This window comes from Cibotium barometz, chromosome 32, assembly GCF_041138505.1.
Source record: "Cibotium barometz isolate CiBa-2024 chromosome 32, ASM4113850v1, whole genome shotgun sequence".
NCBI lineage: Eukaryota > Viridiplantae > Streptophyta > Polypodiopsida > Cyatheales > Cibotiaceae > Cibotium > Cibotium barometz.
In genome coordinates, this window is record NC_141077.1 from 51,647,738 (window position 1) to 51,675,536 (window position 27,799).

At 51.2% G+C, this 27,799-nt stretch overlaps 1 protein-coding gene across 7 annotated transcripts in view; it reads right to left on the reverse strand.

The window, feature by feature from the left end:
- Window positions 1-27,799, reverse strand: part of ATM (Serine/Threonine-kinase ATM-like protein) — a 317,444-nt gene that overhangs the window by 141,669 nt on the left and 147,976 nt on the right. For all 7 annotated transcript variants that reach the window (XR_015261774.1, XM_086772522.1, XM_086772521.1 and 4 more), the window contains exons 43-45: window positions 9,274-9,391; window positions 9,051-9,174; window positions 8,765-8,911 (exon numbers count right to left, since the gene is read on the reverse strand). Coding sequence is in view for 6 of the 7 variants with exons in the window: in XM_086772522.1 (XP_086628648.1) it covers window positions 8,765-8,911; window positions 9,051-9,174; window positions 9,274-9,391 (389 nt within the window). In the remaining variant the exon portion in view is untranslated. The remainder of the gene's footprint in view (window positions 1-8,764; window positions 8,912-9,050; window positions 9,175-9,273; window positions 9,392-27,799) is intronic.

Consider the following 27,799-nt stretch of genomic DNA (forward strand, 5'->3'; position numbering starts at 1 on the left):
AGCATCCCTGTAAGTGCCACTGGTCAATGCTACAATGGTACAATGTGAGGGGATCCAACTGGGTCCTTGACATCTATGACTATAAACAGCCTTTTCACATCCACTGCCTGTGGAGGCGCACTTCTGTATCTCAAGAGGATCTCTTGGCTCTGAAGCTTTGGGATGGACCATCTCCTTCAAGCAACAGGTCTCAGCCGTCTTTTAACTCGCTGCAAGAGGCTATCATAGAGGTTGAACAGCAGCAGCTAGTAGGTTGGGGCAGCCGTACAGCAGGGAGCTAGAGAGGGACATAAGGACAATCTTAGCAGGGGAAACCTTGTGTGCAGCTCAACCACCCTAAGCATGCATTCCCATCTCTCATACTAATCAACTACCTTGCATGCAGTTTCCCACCACCCGGATAATAAATCAGCCATCCACAGCATGCATTCCAGCCACTTAGAGGTATCTCAGGCTGGTTGTCCATCAAAACCATTTGCCAACATTTGGTAATGACCACTTTGGTGCCTACACATTTTTTTTTAATTTTATTCCTTTTTTTTCTAGGAAAAAGATCCTTCTATTAGTTAATGAAAAAACAGCCACAAAGGGCTAGATACAACCACGAAGGGCTAGATACAAATTCGCCGGGCTAGATACAAATTCGCCTCATATACGGGGCAGGAATCAAATGATCACAAGGGGAAGAGGACACTTCTCCTCCAGCTGGCCACTCTGTGAGGAGAAGGCTATCTCATAGGGGGGGGAGGGGGGGGGGGACAACGGTCAACCACACCAAGTGGGTCTATAGTGCCAAGTGGGGTCACCACCTCTATCTGTGAGAAAACATCCAGGCCTCCAAAGCCTCAGTAAATAGCTTCATATCATCTTGTTGAAGGCTCAGCAACTGCAGAGCATTCAGCAAATAGCTTCATCATCTTGTTGCGCCCTCCACGGCTAGAGCGTCGCTAGGGAGCGCACGTGCATCATGAACTTGTCTACTAGCCAGTAGCGATTGCAGCAAATGAGTGAGCGCTTCAAAGCGAAGTATATTTGTCTTTTTTTTTGACACATGTAAGGCGGAGATCACTTAAAAAGGCTCAGCTCGCAAGGGGTAGCATTTCGTCATTTCTTCTTTAAGCTAGCAGCACAGTGTTCTCTAACAAAACGAAGCGCAGTGTGTTTTTTATAGAGAAAAGTTTTTGATTTTTTGCTTAACACCGCTTCCGCATGCAATCAAAACCACCCTGTAACTTCCCCCACTGACCACGGAGGGTATGAATGATGTCAACCAAATGCTCCTGATGGACTCAACAGGCGGAGTGTAGTACCCTCTATGGCCTCGCTGCTTCTAGTTCGCCATTGTGCTAGGCTGCAATGCTACTGCGAATCTCCCATCTTTGGCATGAGCCTAGTCGTCGCCAGTGGTCTGTATAGGTGGGGCTGTGATTGGTACTACCGAAATATGATGGTGAGAGACCTCAAGGGCTAGCCCTCCCCCATCATCCTCATAAGCCCTGACCACCTCAGCCTCTGTGGCCCAAGCGACAGTGCCCCGTGTAATGATCTAGGTCGAGGCCCTATACATAGTGAAGATGCGGAGAAACCGTTGCCAAATCTACCGAGCCTTCGGACAATCCCAAAGACAATCTTGCTGAGACTCCTGAGGGTGGCCGCACCATGGGCAAGCTGCTAGCCAACCTCCAACTGCCAACCAATTGCTGAATGCCAAGCTCCTTTGTGCCATCAGCCAAAGAAAGAGAGTGATCTTTCTAGGCCAAAAACTGTCCCAAAGCCTCTTCCCAAAGTTTGGAAGGAAATGTTGTGAGAGGCCCTATGACTGCCAATGTGCTGTTGCTACCAGGTTGCCATCAATCCCTGTGGGTACCCTCTACGGCCTCGCTACATCTAGCTCGCGAAATGTGTCACGTGGCAATGCTACCGTAAATCTCCCATCTCTCACATGAGCCTGGTCGCAAGTGGTCTGTAGGTGGGACTGTGACTAGTACTGCCGAAACACGACGGTGAGAGACCTAAAGGGTTACTCCTCCCCCATCCTCCTCATAAGCACTGACCACCTCAACCTCTGTTTCCCAAGCGACAGCGCCCGATGTAATGATCCGGGTCGAGGCCCTGTCCATAGTAAAGGCGGAGAATCCGCAGCTAAATCTGATGAGCCTTTGGGCAATCCCAATGACAATGTCACGCTGAGACTCCTGGGGGTGGCTGCACCATGGGGAAGCTACTGACCGACCTCTAACTACCAACCAAGTGCCCACCGCCAAGCTCGTGTCTGCCATCAGCCAAAGAAAGAGGGTGATCTTCTAGGCCAAAAACTGTCCCCAAGCCTCTTCCAGAAGTCTCAAAGGAAAACGCTGTTGAGAGGCCCTATGACTGCCAATGTGCTGCTTGTTGCCAGCATGCCATCAATCTCTGGCATCCGGATCATGTGGCCTAGCCGCACTGAATATGCAAAAAAAGGGGCATCCGGAGTTTCCCAAGTCCCACTGTAGGCGCGTGAGAGGTAGGAACTCCCATATCCAAAGCCGCCAAAATCTCTCCCTGGCCACCTTGGCCGGCGATGGGTCTATGTGCCACTCGCGGGCCTGAAAACCAATCACCCTCACCCTCTGCAAGGTGCAGCCACTGAAATCCTCTACGGGAAGCTCAGATCTCTCTCGTCTACCATGGGATCCAATAGAAAAAGTGAGCACACCACTGCCCTCATCTGCTGTATGGACCGCCACAAGAATATCATGTCTGGTAAACACACCTAGTCAGATTGCGGGAGTCGGGTCTGGGATAGGAGTCAGGCACTTCTCAGGATAGATGAGTTGTTGTCGATGTTGAGCCCATCTCTACCCCTAACCCCTGTCAAGGCCTCTCTCCTACACCTCTGGGCTTGACTGTGTGTGTGCGATCCAATCTCCAAGGGACCTGGCTGGTCCTATGCTCAAGGCTCCCCATGATACATGAGGTCGGGCCCCAACATGTGGCCACTGGGTAAACGGAGTAGGGGATTCCAGACCAAAGGCTATCGCCTGTTCACTGCCACCACTCTACTTGCTAGGGAGAGCCTCGTAGAACTCTAGTATAAAAGCTTCTTCCGAATAATCAAAAGAAGAGGGGCGAGCTACTACTCAGGAGAGATATCAATGCCCACCACCCAACCAAGATAGCGAACTGGAGTGCCCCTCCGGATCCACTAGAAAGCCTCAACCGGCCGCCAACTCAGGGCGGGTGCAGAGCAAACCCAAAACCACAGTTGATCTGTACTCCTCATGCACGGCAAAAAACCACGATCACCTCCACGAATTTCTAGAGATTCCCCATATCTCCTGCAAGGAAAGCTACTGTGTCATCTGCAAACTCTGAGTCAAGCAACTCCTCTTGCGTGTAGAGGGGGAGACACAATCCTTGCAGCCCGGTCTCCAGGGCTGAGAGAAAACTACTCATGGCCTTAGCGACAAATAGGAAGAGGTAAGGTGCCAAGAAGACATCGGAAGAAATCTGTCGCGATGGCTCTCACATGGGGGGGGGATCAAAAACAATAGCTCCATCCTGGCCACACAACCTCGGCTCTCCTCCTATGGGGGCTAGCTATCTCAAAGAAATCCCCTGTGACTCTGTCACCGGCCTGAGTCCAGAATGAAGCTCTACCAATTTATCTGTACTCCACTCTCCTCTCCTCAATGGATCTACTCTCCGTGCGGCCGGCAACAAGCTGACTCTCAATCCAGAGGCTATCTGGTGTAATGCGGCCAGACCTCTCCTCAGACTCATCTCCTGCTCCCGAAATCCTCCAATCTGCTTTGGGCTGCCTATTGTACGAAACCGTTGATCTCCCCTAGCCCAACATCCAATGTGCACACAACAAAGGCTAAGGTAAACTCCAGTCCCCCCATATCTACTCTATCTTGCTGCAAATCTCAAGGTCCTGAATGACGTCGTCTGGAATCCTAGAGCCCGCATGCATGTCATGCCTCCACGGGTCTGAATAACCAGGGCATGATCTGAAAAAGTAGTGCCTGCCAAAATAGCAATCATGCCCCCACAGCTGCAAGCCCACTCATCAACGTAAAACTTGTCAAGTCTAGAGAGTTGGGGCCAGTGCTGCCCCTATCCAATCGCGAGAAGCTAAGGCTCCCAGGGCTGCGCCCAAACTCTGATGCCAAGGATCCTATCCCCTAAGTACCAGTATCATCTCCTCCAAAGCAGAGTACTCTGCTCCTGAGACTGTGCTTGTGACTCCTCCAAGTCTCTCCTCTACTACCTCTATCATGTTGAAGTCACCACCCATGCACCAAAGCCGGCTTGGGGAAGGGCCTGCCATGTGCTCCAAAATGGGGCCATAGCTGCAATGGCATTCCGGGCATAAACATTAAGGAAGCCAACGCTATCCTCTCCAATCAAAAATGGTAACCCACTGTGCTCGCCCCGTAACTATTACTCGTGAGCCTGTTACTATCGGCACAAGCTGCTCACTGACAAAAATACAAACTCTTCCCTGCGTCCCTGAAGGGCCGAAGTACGGAGATCAAAAAGTATGACTTCTTCCTGGTAAAATCTTCTTGTATTGGCAGGTGCACCCCTCACATAGGTGATGCTCCTGGAGGAAAAGAATGTCGATATATCCCCCCACTATGGCTCTCTGAAGCTCTCCTCTAAGGACTAAAAGCACTAAGGCCCCTTAAACCTTGTATGTTCCATGAGACTATCCACATATCAATCTCTGTGTGAGGCGAAACTAGCGGACACTGGAAGAGTCTTGGGCAAGGATTAGACACGGAATAATCACAATCCGTCATGGGGCGAAGGCGCGCCAAGTGGGCACGGATACTGTCCTCCATGTAACGCCACACTGTGCAAGTGCGAGAGTATGAGTACTCTGGTCTCCATCTATCACAATGGAGGTACCAGTAAGAAGGGGGAAGAGGTAGTGCGATAGAAGTATGCATGAACACAAAAAGCACCACCTCCAAGCTAGAGGCCGCCATCTCCAAGTCCTGGTCTCTATGGGCTAAGCCTCCAAGCTCCATCCTAGCCAATGGCCAAAGATGGGTGAGAATGTCGGTGATGCAAAGATCATGAAGATGATCGGACAGGTCAACTGCCTGACCGTGGATGGAAGCAGCCACCAACTCTAAGTCCCACTCCGTCTCCAGCGCTGCACTCAAAGGGAAGGAGAAGATCATCGCGCCATTCTCTAGCATAGAGGGTCTGGACTGGTTAAAAAACACACATATCTGAATAGCTGCTACTGTCTCCTCAAGCTATAATCCATTGGCTACCCCAAGATCCTTTGGGGGGGGGGGGGGGGAGTGGGGGAGCACCTAGGAAATTTGAAGGGAGAACTGTTACGAGGGAGGCGACGATGGTCATCTCAACCGGCTCAGAGAAACGGTGAATTCAAGTGGCGAACGTAACTTGCGAGTGGGGATTGGGGGGGCACCGTTACGAGGGAGGCGACGATGGTCATCTCAACCGCCTCAGAGAAACGGTGAATTCAAGTGGCGAACGTAACTCCGCTAGTTTGCCTCCGCTCTGAGTCGGGGCTGCTAGGGGGCGACGAGAGTGCTCTGGAGAGACGGACGGAAGGGGGGAGGGCAAGCTCTATGCGGAGGACGGGGTTGAAGGAGGTGATGTGGGTAAAGAAGGGGGCCAGGATGGAGGAGCGGGGGGGGGGGGGGGGGGGGGGCGGCGGGGGCGGAGGGGAGCGGGAGCGGAGGGCTACTAGGAGACATCCATCGGAGAGGAAGGCTGCTGGGAGAGGCTCATTGGGGGCTCAGTGGGACTACCCACCTCACTAGGCAGTGAGAGTCCGAGGAGGGCTCTCAACGGGAAAATCGGCCGCGAAATTGGAGGGGCCCGCGGCCCACCCAGTGAGACTGGAGGCAGGCCCGTCGCCACCAATGGGTGAGTGCTGCGATACATGCTCAACACGGTTCTGTGACATAACCGAATCCTCCTGTGCTCTGTCAGCCTGGCGCGCACGACAACAGCGCTCATCCCTGGTGGTCGGCTGACGGCCCCGGGCACGGGCCAACCGTCTGCCACTATCCGGCAGTTGTCTCATCCGCAGCTGGGACCTAGTGCTCCGCTGCCTAAGAACCTGCCTCTCTCTATCCCTAGTGAGGATCTCAACGTGGAAAAGGGAAGGGGGGGGGGTGGCTCAAGGATTGACGCCGAGGGCAAGATCTGACTAGTTGGCCCATCTGCCTAAAAATGAAACATCGGCTTGGTAGGCTTGAATACTCCACTCGGCTGAAGGATGGGGTCTCCCCGGAGGCATGGCATAGATATAGCTTGTGGCATTGAATCCGGCGAGGCAACACAGATGCAGAGCGATGGAATCCCGACTGCCCTACAAGGGCCGAGGCAGCAAGGGGAGGGGGGGATTCCATCCCTCTCCCAGTGGCACCACCAATCTTTAGGAGAAGAGGAAGGCATTCGTTCCTTAGGGTAGGGAAGCACACTGTCACTGGGAAGCCTGACACACCACAACAGGTGGGTCAGACGCAATGTCAAAGCCATGCCGCCCCCATGCAAAGAAGACATGCGCCGTACGCAATGCAAGGGGGCTCAGCTGCATGACGCGGTCTGACGTTGATGGCGAGCCGAACTCCACCCAGTAGTAGCCATGCCCTAGAGGGTGAATGTCTGTGATCTTTGCAAGCTCACCAATGAGGCTCACCTATAAATAGAGGAAAGGCAGGGGAGAGGAGACAGAAACGCGATGGGGGGGGGGGTGCAGGACAGGCGGGCGCAGGGGGAAAAACTGCGGCAGAGGATGGGAGGCACAGGATAGCGCCCGGGGGGAGCGTGCAAGCAACGAGCAGAACGGGGGGAGCGCAGAGAAGCGCGCACGACTCTTCAAGCGATGTCACGAGATGAGATCTTTAGTACTTGAAGATTTTTGGTGCCTACACATTACAAGGTAAAAACATATAATACTACTAATAAACTAATATAACGGCATTGTCCGAGAAACATGAAGCCTTAGACAAGGAGAGAGCTATCAAGCACAACATTAATGTGCTTCAAAGAGAACACGCAAAGCATCCACAATCTCCTTGATCGCAGACCTATTGTCTACGGTTAGAGCAGAGCTGCAGATGGCCATGGATAGGAGGGTTGAGTTCTCCTTCATGCTAATGAGGCCTTCTACGCACAAATGGATGGCACACATGGGATTTTTCCTAGGACTAGTTTAGAGGGGTCTCATGCTTGTCTATGGACGGCCATCGCATAGTTTTGGCCTACAGGGGACGTGGTAGGCGCTTTCAGATTTCCTACTCGATTCAGCAGGGCTACTAGCTCCCTTACTCTACCTCATAGTAGCAAAGGCTATGAGGAGATTCATTCGTCTACCAAAGGAGTCTCCATGCCTCAGATTGCCTCTACGTACAGACGAAGAGTTATTGGACTCATAGCTAGCATCAGCTGATACCACGATGTTTTAGGAGGCCCCACATGCGTGTCTCTGTGCCTTCCCAGAGAGCTTTGGAGATGTTGGGTTTGGCATCAGGAGCCACCATTAATTGGCACAAGTCGATGGGATTTTGGATCATTGAGACTCTGCAACCAGATTGGAGTTTGGATGTGGGTTCACTTGCATTGAGGGAGGATGCACTACTAGATACCATGGATGCTAGGTTGCAATTGGCATATCCCCAACACAACAGTTTGAGCTTGTGCTCATGAGGATTAAAACCAAACTTCAGCATTGGCGTAGCAAGAAGCTTGACTTCGCATCTATAGCCTTCGTGGTTAACCAAGTGCTGTTGGCCACTGCTTGGTTTCTCACTTCTTATTGGGTTCTTCGTAGGGGTAGCGTTTGCCAGTTACGCCACCTCATTCGGAAATTCTTTGGTCAAGATAAGATGGCACAATATACACCAGGGCTAGACTTGCTTGGGAAACCATTATCCTACCCAAGCAAGAAGGGAGATTGAACATCATAGACCCAGAGGTGCAATGTACAGTGTTGCTTTGTAAGATGATTGTCAGAGGATTTATTTTTCGCACTGAGCCATGGAAGAACTTTCTCATGTAGGAAGTTACGAGTTCTACTCCGGTTAGGGAAGGTGACTGGATATACAACCAACACTTGATCTTCTCGGAAGTAAAGGCTCCTCACAAACACATTTGGGCTTCACACCATGCACTATTGTAGAAGTATTTATAAGCCCTGCTACATTTCCATGGGTTTATGGTCTACCGTCTATGTATGTACGATTGCAATGAACCTGAATGGCTGAGTGATTATGCAGATGAATTTCCTGAGGAATTGACAGAAATGCTCCCAAACCAAGAAGTGGATCACAAGATAGCTCTTGTACCTGGAGTTCAACCAGTTGTTGCGAGAAGTGCTTATAAGATGGTTGTACTTGAAGCAAACAAGCTTAAGGAGCAATCAAAGCAACTTTAGAGCAACTTTAGAGCAAGATTTTATCAAGCCTGGTCTAACCCCATGGGTGTGCACCTTCAAAGGAAGAAGGAAGGAACTCTAAGGTTGTGCCTTAGAGAAGTCTTAGACCCTTCAGCATGGCTAGGGAATACTTTTGTATTTTCAAATTAAAATTCTCTAAAAGCTGTAAGTAATTGGCTCTGATTGAAATGCATAAAAGCACAGTACCTCAAAGCTTTTTTGTAAAAGCAAGGCTTTAAACTTTTAAAACACAAATTCTTCACGGTCTCCTTATTTAGCTTTCACTATCCCATGAATGGATTTCTTGATCTTGCAGGTTTGAAAGAAAACTATTAAATACAAGCTGTCTGGTACCTTTGTGTTCTCCCTCTTTTTTGCGTATTCTTGACCCATTTTCATACGTGCAAGAACATCACAACGCCGAAGCTCATTCAACGCATCCAGGAATAGTTGAACGGACCTTGTGTTCTGATTTTTCCCACAAAAAATATGCTTTTCTACCTGAAAGATAGTTATTCAAAAGTTCAAATTTCCCAAGCTTCAACGCAAAATGGTTAATATAAATGACCTCTCCCCTGTCAGAATAGAGAGAGAAAAAATTTGTGAAGCTTTTTGACTGATAATCCACTAAAGGACGTACTTGACATGATATCAATTTGCAGATGTTGCTGTTCACAACAGTCCTTGCTGCTAAACTTCCGAGTACATGAGGGAGAAGAGACTCAGCGAGAAGGCTTTTGCAATGGACAACTCCTTGACACAATCTGTCCATAATTCAATTCCATTGAAACCCATGAAAACTGGATTTAAACTATCAGATCTAATTAACTGTGTCACTAGTTAAGCAACAACTGAGAGTCCACCTTAAGATTGTGTCCTCAGAATAGCGGGTGAGAGAGTACACAAGTGAACAAACCCATGCATCATATGTTTTTGCAGACACATCCCAAAGCATATCATTCTCCAATGTAACTGATTTTTCTGTCAGCAAACATGAGCACAAAGAAAAATTAAGGAACGCTTTATGTTTGTTACTATTTAATGGAAAATTTCTCCACTCTATCACAAACCATAAAACATGCAGTATTTTGCCAAGATCAAACATAGAACGCATCATCTTCTTTCTCGTCAAGCTGTTGCAATACCATAGTCACAAGAAACGTTTCGAGGTTTTTCGGGTTTTGTTTCGAAAGCTTTCCCCCCTCGGCTAAGAAACCGCAAGGTTTCAAAAAAATTAATAATTTCATAGAGTAAAGAAACTTTAAGAACTTATATACTGGCCATTTAAAAACACAGTGTAATGATGAAAAAATGGTGTCTTCTCACACATCTCAGAGAATCATCCTTATTTTCGTGAGGTATTATGCCAATTTTGCTTGATTAGATGCCACAAGTGCTTCAATCAAGGACTCTTATTAAGAAATTGAAAAAGAGAAGGTAGAAATTGGGAAAGATTTTTTTTTCCCCGGGGAAAAAGATCCTTCTATTAGTTAATGAAAGACAGCCACAAAGGTCTAGATACAACCACGAAGGGCTGGATAGAAACTCGCCTCATGTACGGGGAAGAGACTCTTCTCCTCCGCCTCGCCGCTCTATGAGGAGAAGGCTATCTCATGGGGGGGGGGGGGGGGGGGGAGAGGGAGGGAGGGGACAACCACACAGGTGGTCTGTAGTGCCAAGTGGGGTCACCACCTCTATCTGTGAGAAAAGGACCTGGCCTCCACAAAGCTTCCTGACTCTTCCGCACAAGGTCAGAACCTCCCTGTAACTTCCCCCACTGACCGCGGAGGGTATGAATGATGTTGACCAAATGCTCCTGATGGACTCAACAGGCGGAGTGTGGGTAACCACTATGGCCTTGCTACATCTAGCTCGCCAAATGTGCCAGGCTGCAATGCTACTGCAAATCTCCCATCTCTGGCATGAGCCTAATCACCAGTGCTCTGTAGGTGGGGCTGTGACTAGTACTATCAAAATCAATGGTGAGAGACCTGAAGGGCTAGCCCTTCCCCATCATCCTCATAAGCCCTAACCACCTCAGCCCCTATGGCCCAAGCGACAGTGCCCTATGTAATGATCCGGGTCAAGGCCCTATAGATAGTGAAGATGTGGAGAAACCACTGTCAAATCTGCTGAGCCTTCAAGAAATCCCAAAGACAATGTCGCTGATACTCCTGAGGGTGGCCGCACCGCAAGCAAGTTGCTGGTGGCCGACCTCCAACTGCTAGCCAAGTGCTGAATGCAAAGCTCGTGTGCCATCAACCAAAGAAAGAGAGTGATCTTTCTAGGCCGAAAACTGTCCCAAAGCCTCTTCCAAAAATCTAAAAGGAAACGTTGTGCGAGGCTACGTGACTACCAATGTGCTGCTACTACTAGGGTGCCATCAACCTCTGGCATCTCGATCCTGCAGTCTAGCTGCGCTACAAATGCAAACAAGGAGACATCAAGAGTCTCCTCCCGATCAGCGAGGTCATGGTAAGTCCACTCTCTCGGGTGCCACTATAGGTGCGTGAGAGGTTGGCACTCCCATATCCATAGCCGCTAGAATCTTTCCCTGGCCGCCTTGGTCGGTGGTGGGTCTATGTACCACTATAGGCGCGTGAGAGGTTGGCACTCCCATATCCATAGCCGCTAGAATCTTTCCCTGGCCACCTTGGTCGGTGGTGGATCTATGTACCACTCCCGTGCGTGAAAACCAATCACCCTCACCGTCTATAAGGTGCAGCCACTAAAATCCTAAAAGGAAAGCTCGGATCTCTCTTATCTGCCATGTGATCCCATAGAAAAAGTGGGCAAACCACTGCCCTCATCTACTCCGTGGACTGCCCACAGGAATATCATGTCTGGTAAACACACCTAGCCACACTGGGGGAGTCCAGTCCGGGATAGGAGGAGTCAGCCACTCCTAAGGGATAGCTGAGTCGATGTCGATGCTGAGCCTCTCTCTAACCCAGAGACCTATCAGGCCTCGCTCGTGAACCTCCGGGGGTCACTGCCTGTGTGCGATCAAATCTCCAAGGTGTGACTACCAATGTGCTGCTGCTACTAGGGTGCCATCAATCTCTGGCATCTCGATCCTGTGATCTTTTTTTTTTTTTCCCGGAAAAAAGATCCTTCTATTAGTTAATGAGAAAACGCCATAAGGCTACAAAGCTCACCTCGCAAGGAGGGATAAAAAACACAGTGAACTCCTGAGCTCCACCCCCGTGGCTGGCCGCTCTCTGGGGGGGGGCTACCTAGTAGTACATGTGGGAGGTGAGAAAAGCCAAACTGGAGGCCTGTAGTGCCAAGTGACATCCTCGCCCCTCGCGGTGAGGAAAGGGCCAGGCTGCCAAGTGTGGAGGAAAGCCTTGCGGCGCCCTCTCATGCGATCCGAGTCGCCCTGGAGTTTCCCCCCCAGTGTCCTCTCAAGGTGTGAATGATGTCCACCCAGAGGGCCTGTATGACCTCCGCCGGTGGAGTCGCCTGGCGGTCAATGGCCTCCCTGCATCGGGCTCTCCAAATGTGCCAAGCCGTCATGCTGCTGATCAACTCCCATCTGTGCCCGACCCCCTCCTGAGGGGCTGCCGAAGAGAAGTCTGGCGTCGGAACCACCGCCATCGCCCTGTCAGGGATGGTCACACTGCCAGGGACGTCCTCATATCCAAGGGCCGGGCCGCTGTCCGTGGCCCAAGCCACCGCACCCCACGTCACCAGCATCTCACCTAGTGAGCCTGCAAAAACCATCCTGAGAGCGCGCTGCCAGACCTGTTGTGCCTGTGGGCAATCCCATAAGCAGTGCCGCTGCGACTCCTGTGCATGGCCGCACCGAGGGCAGGACGCTGGGTGACTGCCGAAAGCTAGCCAAGCCCCCACAGCCAGTCCTCTATGCGCTGTGAGCCAGAGAAACAGCGTCACCTTCCGGGGCCGGAAGCTCTCCCAAAGGCGCTGCCAGAAGTCCCTAAGAAAGGCAAGGGAGAGCCCCTGTCGCCGCCAATGCTCGGCCGCCGCCGGGGTGCTCGCTATCCTGTGTCTCTGAATCCGCCGCCCCAGCCTCGCTGTGTACTGAAAAAAGGGGATGCCTGGGCTGGTAGGGGCCAAGTAGGGATCTCGCCAAAACCACTCACCTGGATCCCACTGAAGGCGAATAAGAGGCCTGCTGTCCCAAGCCCATAATCTGCAAGAACAGTCCTCCCCTATCGAGGCCGGTGAGGGGTCTACATGCCACTGTCTCTGATGAAAGCCGACCACCCGCACCCTCTAAAGAATACATCCCTGGAGCCCATCCAAATCTAGTCGTGTCCTCTAAAGCTGGCCACCCTCTCCCACCTCGAAAGTGAGTGGGGCGACTCTCTCCGCTGTGCCGCAGACCGCTAGAAGGATCTCATGCCGAGTAAAGACACCCATCCACTGTGGAGGTGGAGGGTCCTGTACTAGGGTCCGCCACTCCCGGGGGATGGCCGCCTCAATGTCCTGTCTCATCAACTCTCTGCCCCTCATCCCACTGAGTCTCCTCTCCTGAGCCTCTAGAGGCAGCTGCTGAAAACCTATCCAGTCGTCTAGGGACTGGGCAGAGCTCAGCGGGCCCCACGACACGTGAGACCGCGATCCAACCATATGGCCACTAGGGAGACGAATCAAGGGGTTCCAGATCAAAGGCTGCCTCAGGTGCTCCTCATCGGTGCCCGGGGGAGTCTGGAAGAGTGACGGCCTCAGATGCGCCCAGGCCCTCAGAAGGCTAGCTGCAAAACGCTCCTCGAAGCCAAGGCCCACTCCTCTGGATCGCTGCTCTGTAAAGATCCACCTGATGCTGGGGGTCCAGGGGCCACTAAGAGAAGGGGTGCGGCTGAGCATCCTGGAAACAAGAAACTCCTTCCACGGCTCAGCGCCTGGCAGGAGGCCACGAACTACCAACTTGCCAAGCAATGCTCGGCTTTGGCAAATAGGATCAACAATGCCCAGGCCGCCTCTCTCCCTCGGCTGAGTGATCACCGCCCATGCCACCTTGGCCCTGGCAGGCCGCCCGTCGCCACCGGACCAAAGAAAGTTCCTGATGAGCCTCTGCACCTGGCCAATGTACGCCCGAGAGAAGGCCCAGCAAGAAGTGATGTACCACATAGTAGCAAGCAGAACCTGGTTGGCCACAACTACTCGGCCAGCCAGAGATAAACGAGCGGTACTCCAATACAGAAGCTTCTTCCGAATGCTCAGAAGAAGGGGGGCTATCTGCTGCTCCGGAGATATGTCAATGCCCACATAGCATCCCAAATAACGCACTGTAGTGCCGGGGGGCAGCCACTGAAAACCGTCAACTGGCCTCCAAGTCGGGGGGGGCATAGAGCTGACCCACAACCCACACGACTTGTGCCAGTTGATCAAAGCGCCCGAAGCTCTGCAAAACCTGTCCATGGCTAAGGCGAAGCGGCGGAGGTTCTCCTCACCTCCCTGAAGATAGACAGCAGTGTCATCCGCAAACTCCGAGTCTAGGAGCTCCTCCGAGGTGCGGATGGGAAGCTGGAGGCCCCACAAACCTGTATCCTATGCCGTCAAAAAAGTGCTCATGGCCTCCGCCACAAAAAGAAAAAGAAAGGGCGCCAAGGGGAACCCCTGCCGCACCGAGCGCGAGAGCTGGAACCTCTCTCCGCGCACGCCCTGTATCAGCACCTGGCTATGAGCCGATGTATAGAGTGCAGAGACCCCACGGATCCACTGAGGGGGGAAGGCCCAGTCCACCCGATCATATGCCTTCTCGAAGTCGAGAAGGAGCACTGCCAGATCCTCCTGTCGAAATCTAGCCAGAGCCGTAGCCTCCCAGAAAGAGAAAATGTTATCAAGAATGCTCCTATCCTGGATGAAGCCTGTCTGCGTGGAGTGGATGATGTCCGGAAGGTGAGGCTGAAGCCGCCTGCTGATCGCCTTAGCTAGGACCTTGTAGGCCGTGCCTAGCAAGGTGATCGGTCTCCACCGTCTAATCTCCAGTCTGTCTCCTCCCTCTTTGGGGATCAAGTGGATCAACCCCTCTGCCATGCTGTCTGGCATGACTCCTGACTCCATAATCTCCTGGAATGCCAATCTGAAGCCCCTATGTAAGAGGCCCCAGTACCTCTGGAAGAAAGCCACCGAAAGACCGTCCTCTCCTGGGCATTTGCCCCGAGGTAATGCCTGAAGAGCCTCCTCCAGTTCCGTATCCGAGAAGGGAGTGCTGCAAATGGGCCGGCACAACCGGTCTCGTGAAGCTCCAGACTGCCTCCCGAGCCTCTCTCACCCTGTCATCTGCTGGCTCAGCAGAGAGAAGATCCCTGTAAAAATCTGTGGCTATAGCCCGAACCCTGGGGGGATCCACCACAACCTGGCCATCAGCCTGCCGAAGACGCCTGAGACCCTCTCGTCTGAAGCGAGGCCCTGTCGCCTCAAAGAAATCTCGAGTCACTCTGTCTCCAGCCTGTGTCCAAAAAGAAGCCCGAGCATGGAATCGGAACTCCACCCTCCTCTCCTCGATGGATCTGATCTCAGTGCAAGCTGACTCCATCTGCTCTGAGATCCAAGGGCTCGTAGGATCCCTCTCCTGGAGTCTCTGGAGGGACGCTAGACTCCTCCGTAGGCTCCTCTCCTGCTCTCTGAAGGCCTCCAGCCGGTCCAAGGCAGCCTGTCTGAGCATCTGGCTGATCTCCTGCAAGCCACTGGCAAGTGATGGGGAGAAACAGTTAGGGTTTCACTTGTGGGAGACATACACAGAGAAGCAAGGGAGAGAGAGAGAGAGATGTGGGGATAAGTCAACTCATGAGGCATGAGTGTGTGACTCCCCTATCACACATGTTTATTGCACTAGTACACAGTGTGCACTTAGTACATTAAAAGTACTAAGTGTACTATGTACTATAACTTATGGGCTTGTACACACTATAAGGGTGGGCATAACGCCTTTACCCCAACAACCTCCCACTTAAAGGCAAAGTGCCCTTAAGTAAAGGAAAAGAAAAAATCAGCATGTACATAATAATATACAAGGCCATATCAAGGCAGAAAATGGCCTCATCCAATGCCCATCAAGTGTCTGCAATGAGCAAACCGCTCCGGAGGCAAACTCTTCGTCAACAGATCAGCCGGGTTGTCATCCGTATGAATCTTAACAAGCTGAATTTGCTTGTTCTCTATCACCTCTCTGATGAAGTGATACTTCACATCCACATGCTTCGTCTTTGCATGAAAGACAGGGTTCTTTGCCAACTGGATGGCACTCTGACTGTCACAATGCAACAATGGAATATCCCCTGTATAGCCCAAATCAACCACTAACCGAGATAGCCATAATGCCTCCTTGCAAGCCTCTGTGGCTGCAATATACTCCGCCTCTGTAGTAGATAAGGCAGTGCACTTCTGCATCCTGGATATCCATGACACAGCACCTCCTGTGAATGTAAACACATAACCGGTAGTAGACTTCCGGTTATCTGGATGACCGGCATAATCCGAATCCGTGTAACCATGCACTAATGCATCCTGTTTGCCAAAGCAAATGCACAAATCCTGTGTGCCCTTCAGGTATCTCATGACACCTTTCACTGCTTCCCAATGCTTCTTGCCAGGGTTGGCCATGTATCTAGAAACCACTCCCACTGCAAATGCAATGTCCGGCCTAGTAGCAACCATGGCATACATGAGACTGCCACAAGCTGAAGCATACGGAATCTTGGCCATATCAGCCCTGTCTCTATCTGACTGTGGGCTGTCCATAGCACTGAGTTTCACATATGGAGGCAAAGGAGTACTAGTCTTCTTCCCCCCATCCATACTGAACCTCTCCAAGACTTTGCCAATGTATTCCTTCTGAGACAAATACAACACATGCTGATTTCTGTCCCGAAGTATCCGCATACCCAAGATGTGATTTGCATCACCCAAATCCTTCATATCAAAGGTTTCATGCAGCCTCTTCTTCAAGGCATCCATCTCTTTACGAGATTTCCCGGCAATCAACATATCATCAACATACAGAATGAGAATCAATAGACTGCCATCCAAAGCCTTCTTGGTGTACAAGCAGTGATCTATGTCACTTCTCCTGAATTTCTGTGATTTCATGAATGTATCAAATTTATGATACCATTCCCTTGGTGCCTGTTTGAGCCCATAAAGACTCTTTTTCAGCTTGCATACAAGCTTCTCCTTTCCACTTACTGCATAACCCTCCGGCTGCTGCATATATATCTCCTCATGGAGATCACCGTGAAGAAAAGCAGTCTTCACATCCATCTGAATCAAGTCCAGATCATCATGTGCAACCAAAGCTAACACAGCTCTAAGTGTGGTCATTTTGACCACTGGAGAGAAGATCTCATCAAAGTCCACACCATATTCCTGCTTGAAGCCCTTAGCCACTAACCTGGCTTTGTATCTTGGCTTTGCATCTGGTGCAACTTTGAGCCTGTAAACCCACTTGCATCGCAAAACCTTCTTGCCTGCAGGCAAAGGCACCAACTTCCATGTTCCATTTTTGTGCAGAGAATCCATCTCTGACTTCATGGCACGCTCCCATAGAGCCTTGTCTGCCCTCTGTAAAGCCTCTTTATAACATGAGGGCTCCCCACAGTCAGTAAGCATCAAATAGTCAACCCCTGGAACAAACCTGTCAGGGGCTCTGGAGGGTCTTGTGGACCTCCGTACCCAATGACCATCATTTGCAGGTTGCTGTCCAGCCTGCATATCACCCATTGGTGGCTCCTGTTCCATGCCATAAGGCTGAAAAATCATGCCCGGTATTTCTTCTAACTGTGGTATATCCATAGGGATATCTTCTGCCATATCTGGCTGTCCATTTGGACCATTTTCAGCACCATTTAAGGGCTGGTTTTCCTGCTGTAATGGCTGATTTACAGCCCTTTGTTGTTGTCCATGATGTCCATCATCATCAAAGATGACTCTGCCAGGCTCCTGTTGCCTTGCAGGCTCCTTATACATGCATGTTTCATCAAAAATGACATCATTGCTGCGTATGATCTTTCTATTCATGGGATCCCAAAGTCTATACCCCATTTCACCTCTGTCACCATATCCTAGGAATATGCATTTGTGAGACTTAGGATCAAGTTTGGTGCGCATTTCCCTGCGTATGTGCACGTACGCAACGCAACCAAACACTCTCAAGTGCTTGTATGACGGAGGCTTCCCTGTCCATACTTCTTCTGGCACTTTCCCACCAAGCCTCGTGTTAGGTGACCTGTTTATAAGGTGAACGGCTGTCATAACAGCTTCAGCCCAAAAACCATGAGGTAATGCAGCATGTGACAACATAGAACGGACCTCCTCCCGTATGGTCCTGTTCATCCTCTCTGCTGTCCCGTTTTGTGGAGAATCATAAGGAGTAGAGAGCTCCCTCTTGATGCCTTTAGCATCACAAAAGTCCTGAAACTGTTTGGACATATACTCTCCACCATTGTCGGAACGCAAAGCCTTCAGTGTTTTGCCAGTTTGATTCTCAACAAGAGCAACAAACTTCTCAAACACTGAGAATGTATCACTCTTCAAACGAAGAGGATAGACCCACACCTTGCGTGTGGCATCATCAATAAAAGACACAAAGTATTTTGCCCCTCCCAAAGAAAGCTGAGGCATCTCACATACATCTGTATGCACAAGCTCTAACTGAGCATCTTTTTGTCCAAGAGCTTTCTTGTGGGGGCACTGTAGTTGCCTACCATATATACAATGCTCACAAAACTGAAAACTTGAAAACTTTAGAGAAGGCAAGTAACCCAAACGAGACAATTGCTCCATTCCTTTGACACTCATGTGTCCCAACCGGCTATGCCACATAGAGATTTCCGGCAGCTCGGTTGCATTTACATTAGCATGGTGACAAACACCTGCATGCATGAAGTAAAGAGTGTCCACCTTAGAGCCTCTGGCAACAACCAGTGAGCCCTTACTAATTTTCCACTTTCCACTACCAAATGTGGTAACATAATCAGCATCATCAAGCTGTCCAGTAGAAAGCAGATTCTTCTTGATCTCAGGCACATGCCTGACATCATGGAGCATAAGCTGTGAGCCATCTGAAAACACAAGCCTCACATCACCTCTGCCAAGAATCTTGCATGCATGGTTATCACCCAAATAAACCACTCCTTCATTGCCAGCAGTATACCTGACAAACAAGTCTCTGCAACCTGTGACATGAAAGGAGGCACCTGAATCAATGATCCATGAGTGCATACCATGACCACCTGTAAGAAGTGAATGGGCATCAAGTGAAGAAGTAAATAGGACCTCATCCTCACTGCCACCTGCATGTGACACATTGATTTCTTCAATCTTGACTCCACTTTTGCCCTTTGGCTTTACATCTTTGGCTTCATCTTTCTCTTTGTCTTTGCCTTTTCCCTTTTCCTTTTGATCATTTTTCCATTTGTAGCATTGCTTTTTAATGTGTCCCTTCTTGCCACAATAATGGCATTCCATATCCTTTTTGGAGCGAGACTTGCTCCTTCCCCTTTCTTGGCTTTTTCCCCTTTGCTGGGATCTCCCACGTGCATGCATTGCATTGGACTTTCCAACAGAGTTGTTTTTCCTCTTCATCTCTTCTTGAAGAAGAGCACCCTCAACATCTGCATATGACAGCATAGCATGCGAATTGCTAGTGGCTGTCCTAAATGTGTCCCAACTCTCTGGCAAAGTGCATAACAAAAAAGTGGCTTTGAACTCATCATCCATGGCCAACTTTTGATTAATGACTTGGCTGACAATACCATTAAACTCATTTAGATGGGCTGTCATAGACGCCCCTTCCTTCATCTGAAGACCTATGAGTTTCTTCAACCAATACACTTTGCTTGAGGCACTTTGTTGGGCATACAAGTCCTGCAATCTCTGCCACATTCCCCAAGCTGTCTTCTCTTCACGAATGCTGAAAAGTAATGAGTCTGACACAGACAACATGATAGTAGATCTTGCCAGCTCATCCATATCTTCCCACTCTTCAGCAGTAAGAGAAGCGGGCATCACACCCCTTTCTTTGATAGGCTTGTGCTGCTTTTTCTGGAGCAACACATTGTAGCACTGGGTTTGCCAAATATCATAATTATGCGAGCCTTCAAGCTTCTTGATGTGAAGCAATGAAGAGCTCTCACCTGTGGTTGCCATAGCAATATGCAACCTGTCAATGCCTGACTCCCTGCAAAATGTGCAAACACTGCACCAAAAGCACACAAAGTGCTCACAGTTGTTCTCCCAAGCTTTATCTCCCACTGCGGAAGCACAAATGCAACTTTTCTCCCACTTTATGTGATGAAAACACCAAAATCTGGTTGCTGCAGATTTTGGACAGCACCTTAAATGTGCTCTTTTGCCCTTCCAAAGTACTGTACAACAGTACCAAGTGCTTACAAATGATGTACCAAACCTGTACCGGCAAGTACAGCAGCTGAAATTGAACCTTTTGGTCACTCAAAACAGTGTACAGCCATGCCAAAACATGCACAAAGCTGTGCCAAATCTGTACCAGCAGGTACAATAGCAATAAATGCTCTCCTGGCTGTCCAAATGAGTGAAAATCAGACTTTTACAGTCCCGAACACTGCATAAAACAGTCCCGAACAGAAATTGGGCAAACGCTCCTTGACTGCAAGCTGATTTTTGAGGATTCAAGCATGAATGGTCTCCTGGCTGCCCCCCATCCTGTCCTCTGCATCCTCCAGCATGTTGCAATCCCCTCCGAGGCACCAGTGGTCTGCCAAGGGGAGGGACTGCCTAATGGTGCTCCAGAACTCGGCTCTCCCGGTCGCCCCATTAGGGGCGTAGAAGTTGAGGAAGCCAATGCGGTCTTCCCCAACCCGAAGGATGATCCACTGCGCACGACCCTGGACCAGAATGCCAGAGTCCACAACCTCGGATAGAAGCTGCTCGCTGACTGAGATGCATACTCCACCCTGGTTCCCCTGGGAGCCATATGCCGGTGACCAAAAAGTGTGACTCCTGCCTGGCAAGATCTTCCCGCAGGTGCGGGTACGCCCGGCAGAAAGGCGGTGCTCCTGGATGAAAAGGATATCTATGGGTCCTCCAACGAGAGCCCTCTGGATCTCCTGGCGAAGTCTGCCCCGACCAATGTAGCAGCGATGTCCACCGAGACCCTGGATGTTCCATGAGAGGATCCTCATGGATGAGCTATGGCAAGTGAAGCAGCCTCCACTGGCTCACCCCTCTCAGCCGGCCCGGATGATCTGCCCTCCACTCTGTGAGTCTTGGGCGCCGGCTTGGAGGGAGAATAATCGCTGTCTGTCCGGGTGCGGAGTCTCTCCAAAAAGAGGGTGACTTGTCTCTGTGTCCAGCCCCACTCCGCCTTCACCCTGTCCAGGGCATAGGCGTGAGACCAATCCTCTGCATGTATGTATCTAAAGGTAGGCTGCACCCTCAGGGCGGCATGGAGGAGAATCAGAAGCACCGCCTCAACTAAGGTGTGGACCGGATCCGCCCGCCAGTCTCCTATACCAAACAAGCTCATGCGGGCTGAGTGTAGTCGGGTCTGCAATAGGTCCGTGAGCCCCAAGTCACTGAAGTGGTGAGAAAACTCCAGTATCTGATCACGCAAAACTTCCTCTACAGAGTTGCAATCCCATGCTGTGTCTGGGGCAACACTGAGAGGAAAGGAGAAAGCCACCATGCTGCTCACCACAGAGGGAGAACGAGAGGGATGGCACACCACGCAAACTCGCAAGGGCGCGACCAGTGTCTCGAACGGGCCAACATCCAGCTCGAGGCACCTGAAAAAACCGTAATCCATTGGTAGCCCCATCACTCACGGGGGCCCCCCAGGGGAGGCTGGAGAGAACTCTGTGGCGGGCGAAGCAAGGATCGCCATCTCCACCGGCCCGGAGTGGCGGTGGAACAGCCGCTGGACTGAGCTCTGGCCTACCCAGCTGCGCTGCCCCAGGGCAGTGGGTGGTCTGGCGAAGTATCCTGGAGAGGCCGAGGGAGGGATGGGGGCTCGCGGCGAGGAGGGGGGAGAGCGAGGAGAGGATGGAGAGGCATCTGCCAGAGGATAGGTGTCAGGGGGGGCCGCAGGGGGAGGCGGGAGGGGGGGGGGGCTGGGGGGGGGAGAGGGGAGGGTGGAAGGAGTGCTCTCCGGGTGAGGGGAAGGGGAGCCGGGGGTCGAAGAATGCGGCCCGGGATCCTCAGGAATCTGCTCCAAGGAGGGGGCGGGGCCCCCCGCGGGGGGAGGCGGGAGCGGGGTCTCCACGTGGGAGGCTCCACCACCGGCCTCAACGGGCACTGAGTCTGAATCCTCGTCCATCGGGGTGGGACCTCCTGGCCGCCTATCCTTGACAGGAGCATAAGTGCGGGTAGGTGCCTGTACGCCAACCGGAGTCGCCTGTCCGCCAGCCTGTGCTGCCTGCTGGCGTCTGCGACGGTCCCTGCGGGCCGGGCGTTTCCGCCGACGAACCTCCTGCCATCCGCCAGCCTCCTGGGACTGCGCGGCATCCTCCGCCGGGGCCTGCTCGTCAGATGATGGCGCCTGCTGTGGCGAGCCAGGGATGTCCGGTCTCTGAGGTGGATGGCCACCCCTCGGGTCTCCTGCAGGGGGTCCAGAGGCGGCATAGCGTGAGGGATGAGCCCCCTTGCGGGGACAGGCGCGTGCGAGATGGCCCATCTCCCGACATGTGTAACACTGGCCGGGGAGGCCCGAATACTCCACGCGCTGTATCATATGTCCTCCAAAAAGACAAGGGAGAAGGATCGTCTTCGGGAGGGACTCCGGTGACGGAACCACAACCCGAATGGCCGGGAGTCCTACTGCCCGAGCAATCACTGAAGCCGCTGTCTGAGGCGTCTCCACCACCTGCCCGAACGCCTTGCCAATGGATGACAAGAGGGGCAAGTACTCCCTACGGAGTCCAGGAAAGCAGATAGTGACGGGGAAACCTGTCGCGCCTGCTAGCGGGTCAGAAGCGGGGTCGAAACCATGAGTCCATCGCGCCAGGAACGCCCGGGATGAGCGGAGGGCAATGGGGCTCCGAGCCAGCACCATCTGAGCTGCCTGTGGGGACTCGAAATCCACCTGGTAGTAGCCACGTCCCAAAAAATCTACGCTGACAATCTTGGCGGGCACGCCAACAAGGCTGCCTTGCAGAAGGTCGCGAAGCTCTCTCCGCATCGGACGGCTACCCACTATCTTGCAGACCAAGGAGGAGGCCTCAAGAGCGGAAACTGTGGAAACAAACAACTGAAGATCTTCAGCTGTGAACTCCAGACGGAGACCGGAATCGGCAGGGTTAGTCGGAGCGGCTTCCATGGAGTCCTCCAGAGGGAAAAGGCCAGAAACCGGGGTCACCAACGGGAGGGACACAGCCCTGCGAGGAAAAAAGGAGGAGGCGGAGGGCTACAGGATAGCGGGGGCGGGGCGGGGGGGGGGGGGGGCTGAGGCGGGGAGGAGTTAGCGGTGGGCCGAGGGGCGAGACGGAAGGGAGGAGAGAGAAGGCGGAGGGGGGAGAGGTGGCGGGGGAGAGAAGAGAGGCGGGGGAGAAGGAGGCGAAGGGGTTAGAGAGGCGGAGGAAAAGATGACGGGGGGAGGAAGCAAGCCGCGGGGGGAATGGCGGGGAAGGCAGCGTGGAAGGTGGCGAAGGAAGAGAAGGCAGGGGGAAAGAAGGCGGAAACGAGGAGGGAGGCGGGGGAGCGAAGGCGGGGGAGGACGCGAGGCAGAAGGCGGGGGAGAGATGGCGAAGAGGGGCGCAATGAAGGAGGCGGGGGAGAGGACGGAGGAGAAAGCGGTGGACTGGCGGGGGGGGGAGGGGGGCGCGATGGCGAGAAGCAGGGGGGGGGGAGAAGCGGAGCTCGCAGGTGAGGTCGTCAGTCGCAGGCCTCAACCTTCCTTTCCATGAGGTAATTCGTCCTCTCGATCCTGCGATCTAGCCGCGCTACAAATGCAAACAAGGAGACATCTAGAGTCTCCTCCCGATAAGTGAGGTCATGGTAAGTCCACTCTCCCGGGTGCCACTATAGGCGTGTGAGAGGTTGGCACTCCCATATCCATAGCCGCTAGAATCTTTCCCTGGCCACCTTGGTCGGTGGTGGGTCTATGTACCACTCCCGTGCGTGAAAACCAATCACCCTCACCCTCTATAAGGTGCAGCCACTAAAATCGTCAAAGGGAAGCTCGGATCTCCCTTATCTACCATGTGATCCTATAGAAAAAGTGGGCGAACCACTGCCCTCATCTACTACGTGGACTGCCCACAAGAATATCATGTCTAGTAAACACACCTAGCGACACTGGGTGAGTCCATTCCGGGATAGGAGGAGTCAGCCACTCCTAAGGGATAGCTGAGTCGATGTCGATGCTGAGCCTCTCTCTAACCCAGAGACATATCAGGCCTCGCTCGTGAACCTCCGGGGGTCACTGCCTGTGTGCGATCGATTCTCCAAGGTGTGACTACCAATGTGCTGCTGCTACTAGGGTGCCATCAATCTCAGGCATCTCGATCCTGCGGTCTAGCCGTGCTACAAATGCAAACAAGGAGACATCTAGAGTCTCCTCCCGATCAACGGTGTCATGGTAAGTCCACTCTCTCGGGTGCCACTATAGGCGCGTGAGAGGTTGGCACTCCCATATCCATAGCCGCTAGAATCTTTCCCTGGCCACCTTGGTTGGTGGTGGGTCTACGGATCTCTCTTATCTGCCATGTGACCCCATAGAAAAAGTGGGCAAACCACTGCCCTCATCTACTATGTGGACTACCCACAAGAATATCATGTCTGGTAAACACACCTAGCCACACTGGGGGAGTCCAGTCCGGGATAGGAGTCAGCCACTCCTAAGGGATAGCTGAGTCGATGTCGATGCTGAGCCTCTCTCTAACCCAGAGACCTATCAGGCCTCGCTCGTGAACCTCCGGGGGTCACTGCCTGTGTGCGATCCAATCTCCAAGGGACCTGGCTGGTCCAATGCTCAAGGCGCCCCATGATACATGAGGTCGGGCCCCCTACATGTGGCCATCAGGTAAACAGATCAGGGGGTTCCAGACCAAAGGATACCGAAGCCGCTCCTTCCTAGTGTGATCATTAATGAATGTAAAAAAGTCCCTGCAATCTACGATTGTTATAGTCTTGGTTGGTCCCCATGCATCCAAATGCATAGCATTCAATGGCCTGACAATAACGTGCTTTTCATGCAGGAAAGCATGTGTGGCCTCCTTACCAAGCTAATATGCTTCACATACTTTGTGTGCATACCATCAACCTTGAATTTCAGTAAACCTACAACAACATTCTGGGTCTACATAGACTTCAGCCGCTGTATATTTACATGACCAATGCACTTGTGCCATATGTCAATATCTGCAATGACAGCTGTCCCATACGCAAACATGCTTGTCTATACCTCAGACATGTTAACATCTAATCTAAACATCCTGCCATTTATGTTACCCTTTGTACCCAAATGGCACTGATTTTTGAAGTCTTCCACAAAACACTCTTGAGGATTGAACCTCACTTACAAACCCTACTCAAGCATCTATCCAATTGAAACCAAGTTCTTCATAATACGTGGCATATGAAGTATATCTGCCAAGTACTTCATTTTGCCATCCTGCATATACACTGGTGCTTTACCAACATGTGCAATGGGGTACACAGTCTCATCCCCTATTTCTACATTATCTAGTTTTTTAATATTTTATGTATATCTCTAAACCACTCACCATGACTCCTCGTATAGTTTGAGGTGCCAAAATCCACATATATTTCCCGATCTTGAATCCTATCGTAGAATTGAGCATATGTTGTATCACAAAAACTACTCACTTCTGTCATCACACTGTTTACTCGATGATGCATAGTTGCCTTACTGCAACTTTCCACTTTTGGTATCATTCTGCTTTCTTTTCTCTTTTTTTTCCAGAAAGAGACTTCTATTAAGTATGAGAAAATTATACAACAATCATAGATATAAGCTGGAAGAGAATAGAATCACCCCAATATGTAAGGTGATTTTAACCACTGAGGAGCATCATGATGCCATGTAAGACCTGTGGTACTAAAGGAAAAGAAGATGCCATGGTCCCATTCCCACATAAATATCACACGCTTCGCCTGCGCAGAACGACAGGGCCCCTGAATCCGAGCCCAAGTAGCCATAAGAGTGTGGATGATATAACCCCATATAGTACTAATGCACTGAGACCCAAAAATCTGGACACCCTCAATAGCCTCCGTGCATCTAGCTCTCCAGATCTGCCATGCTGTAATACTGGCAATAATCTCCCAACTGGTGTCAATCCTCTGTCTAGGGGGTGTATAATCAGAGTAAGGAACATCCTGCAATAGACCATGCCGGCGGGCAATACCTCTACGAATGAAAAAAACGGAATTTGTACCACTGCCCTCATAAAAAAGTTGCGGACCGGACTGGGAGAGCCAAGCAACTGCCCCCCAAGTCACATGCATGGCTCGATTTGCCCATAAGTTGGGCTACAGGATCCCAAATCTGCTGTGCAATGTTGTACCGACTCATAATCTGCCGCTCATCTACGACACACTGAAAACTGATCTCCACTGATTGGTAGGGAGACCACCATGTAAGAATAACCAAAAGAAATGAGAGATCTGGCTCCTTCTATATGAGTGCCAAAGTCTATGCCAATATCTGCGCTCTCTCACTGGAGAAATATCATAGTTCTCCCAATGAGGCCTGAGAGTAGGGATCCTATGCATCTTTCGAGTGACGAGAAGCCTGGCATTCTGACAGTGAAACTGAAAAAAAGAAGGCTTTTCAAAGGATCGAAGGCATCAATCCACTCCCACTCTCCTGGATCCCACTGAAGATATTTGATAGGACTGCCACCATATAGCCACAAACACCAAGAGCCATGAGTCACTATCTGAGGAGAAGGGTCAATGAACTAGTGCTTCCCCGAGCGACCAACAATCCTCACTAGACTAAGCCTAGTGTTTGGTATGATCTCCTCCATACTACATCCCCGCAATCTCCCACCAAGCATGATAGAATACATGAGGAAATCTGTATCCTCCTGGCCTAGCAGAGCAATGACCTGCAAAGGTATGCCTATCCTCGAAAAAACTCCTAGCCAACTCCGATGATAGTCTTCGTGAAAGGTCCCAGAAAGCCACTCATGCAGAATAGCTGCATCAATCTTATCAATACGAATGCGAGAGCCCCTAACATGCTGAGTGGATGCAACTCTCCAATCCTCCGGAAGACTCTTAAAGGTCTTCCAAGCAAAAACTGTGAATGCGCATCTCTCCCATCCTGACCATTGCATATAACGAGATGCACCAAGTGGCCGACCAACCTCATCCCTAATGAACTCGTTCCACATAATAGGTTGTCGGTCAGCCTCGTCCAAAGACCTAGGAAGCCTTTGTCGCAAAAAATATCTCATGCTTCTCCATGCTCTGACAATGGCTGCAATAAGAGGGGAAGATGGTGCCCTAATATCAGCCTCTGTGAACAAAAAACGTGTCTTGGGCATCCAGTCTCTCCCAAACCTGGGTGTACATCTAGAAATCTGAGACAAGAAAAAATCCTTCCAAGGCTCAGTGCTTGGTAGGAAACCTCTGACCACAAGTTTGCAAAGAAACGCCCTGCATTGAACATCCGGATCGATAATATTCAAGCCCCTCTCTCTTTTTGGGCTGAATAACTGTGAGCCAAGCTACCCTGGCACGAGGGTCTGAGGTGCCATCCAAGCCTGACCACAGAAAATTGCGGATCAATCTCCGCAATCAGCCAATGCACGCACGAGAGAAGCACCAACAAGAGGCAATAAACCAAGCTGAGGCAAGCAAAACCTGATTAGCCACCAAAGCTCTGGAGGCTAAATCTAATCTCCTGGACCTCCAATGGAGGAGCTTCTTCCGGATACTCATAAGTACTAGAGCAAACTGCTGTGCAGGAGAAATATCAATCCCAACTTGGCATCTTAAATGTCTAGCAGTACATCCTCTGCTGATTCAAGTAAAACCAAGCTCTGCACTCCAATCAACTCTCGGTGAATCACTAATCCAAAAACCAACACATTTGTGCCAATTAATGAGTGCCCCTGCTGCCAAACATAACTCCTCTAGTGCTACGTGGAAGGAACATAAGCATATATGTTCAGCCTCCAAAAACAGGGCAGTGTCATCAGGTAATTCAGAGTCAACCAACTCCTCATGACTACGAAGAGGCAACCTCAATCTTGAAATACCAGCAGTGGAGCGGAGAAAGATGCTCATGGCCTCTGCAACTATGATATATAATGAAGGGGCTAATGGGCAGCCCTGTCGTACTGAGCGAGAAATCTGAAACCGCTCTCCTCTATCACCGCAAGCAAGAACTCTACTGTGGGCATCACGATACATGCATGAAACTCCCTTGATCCATCTTTGAGAGAAGCCCATATGACTAAGAGTACCCTC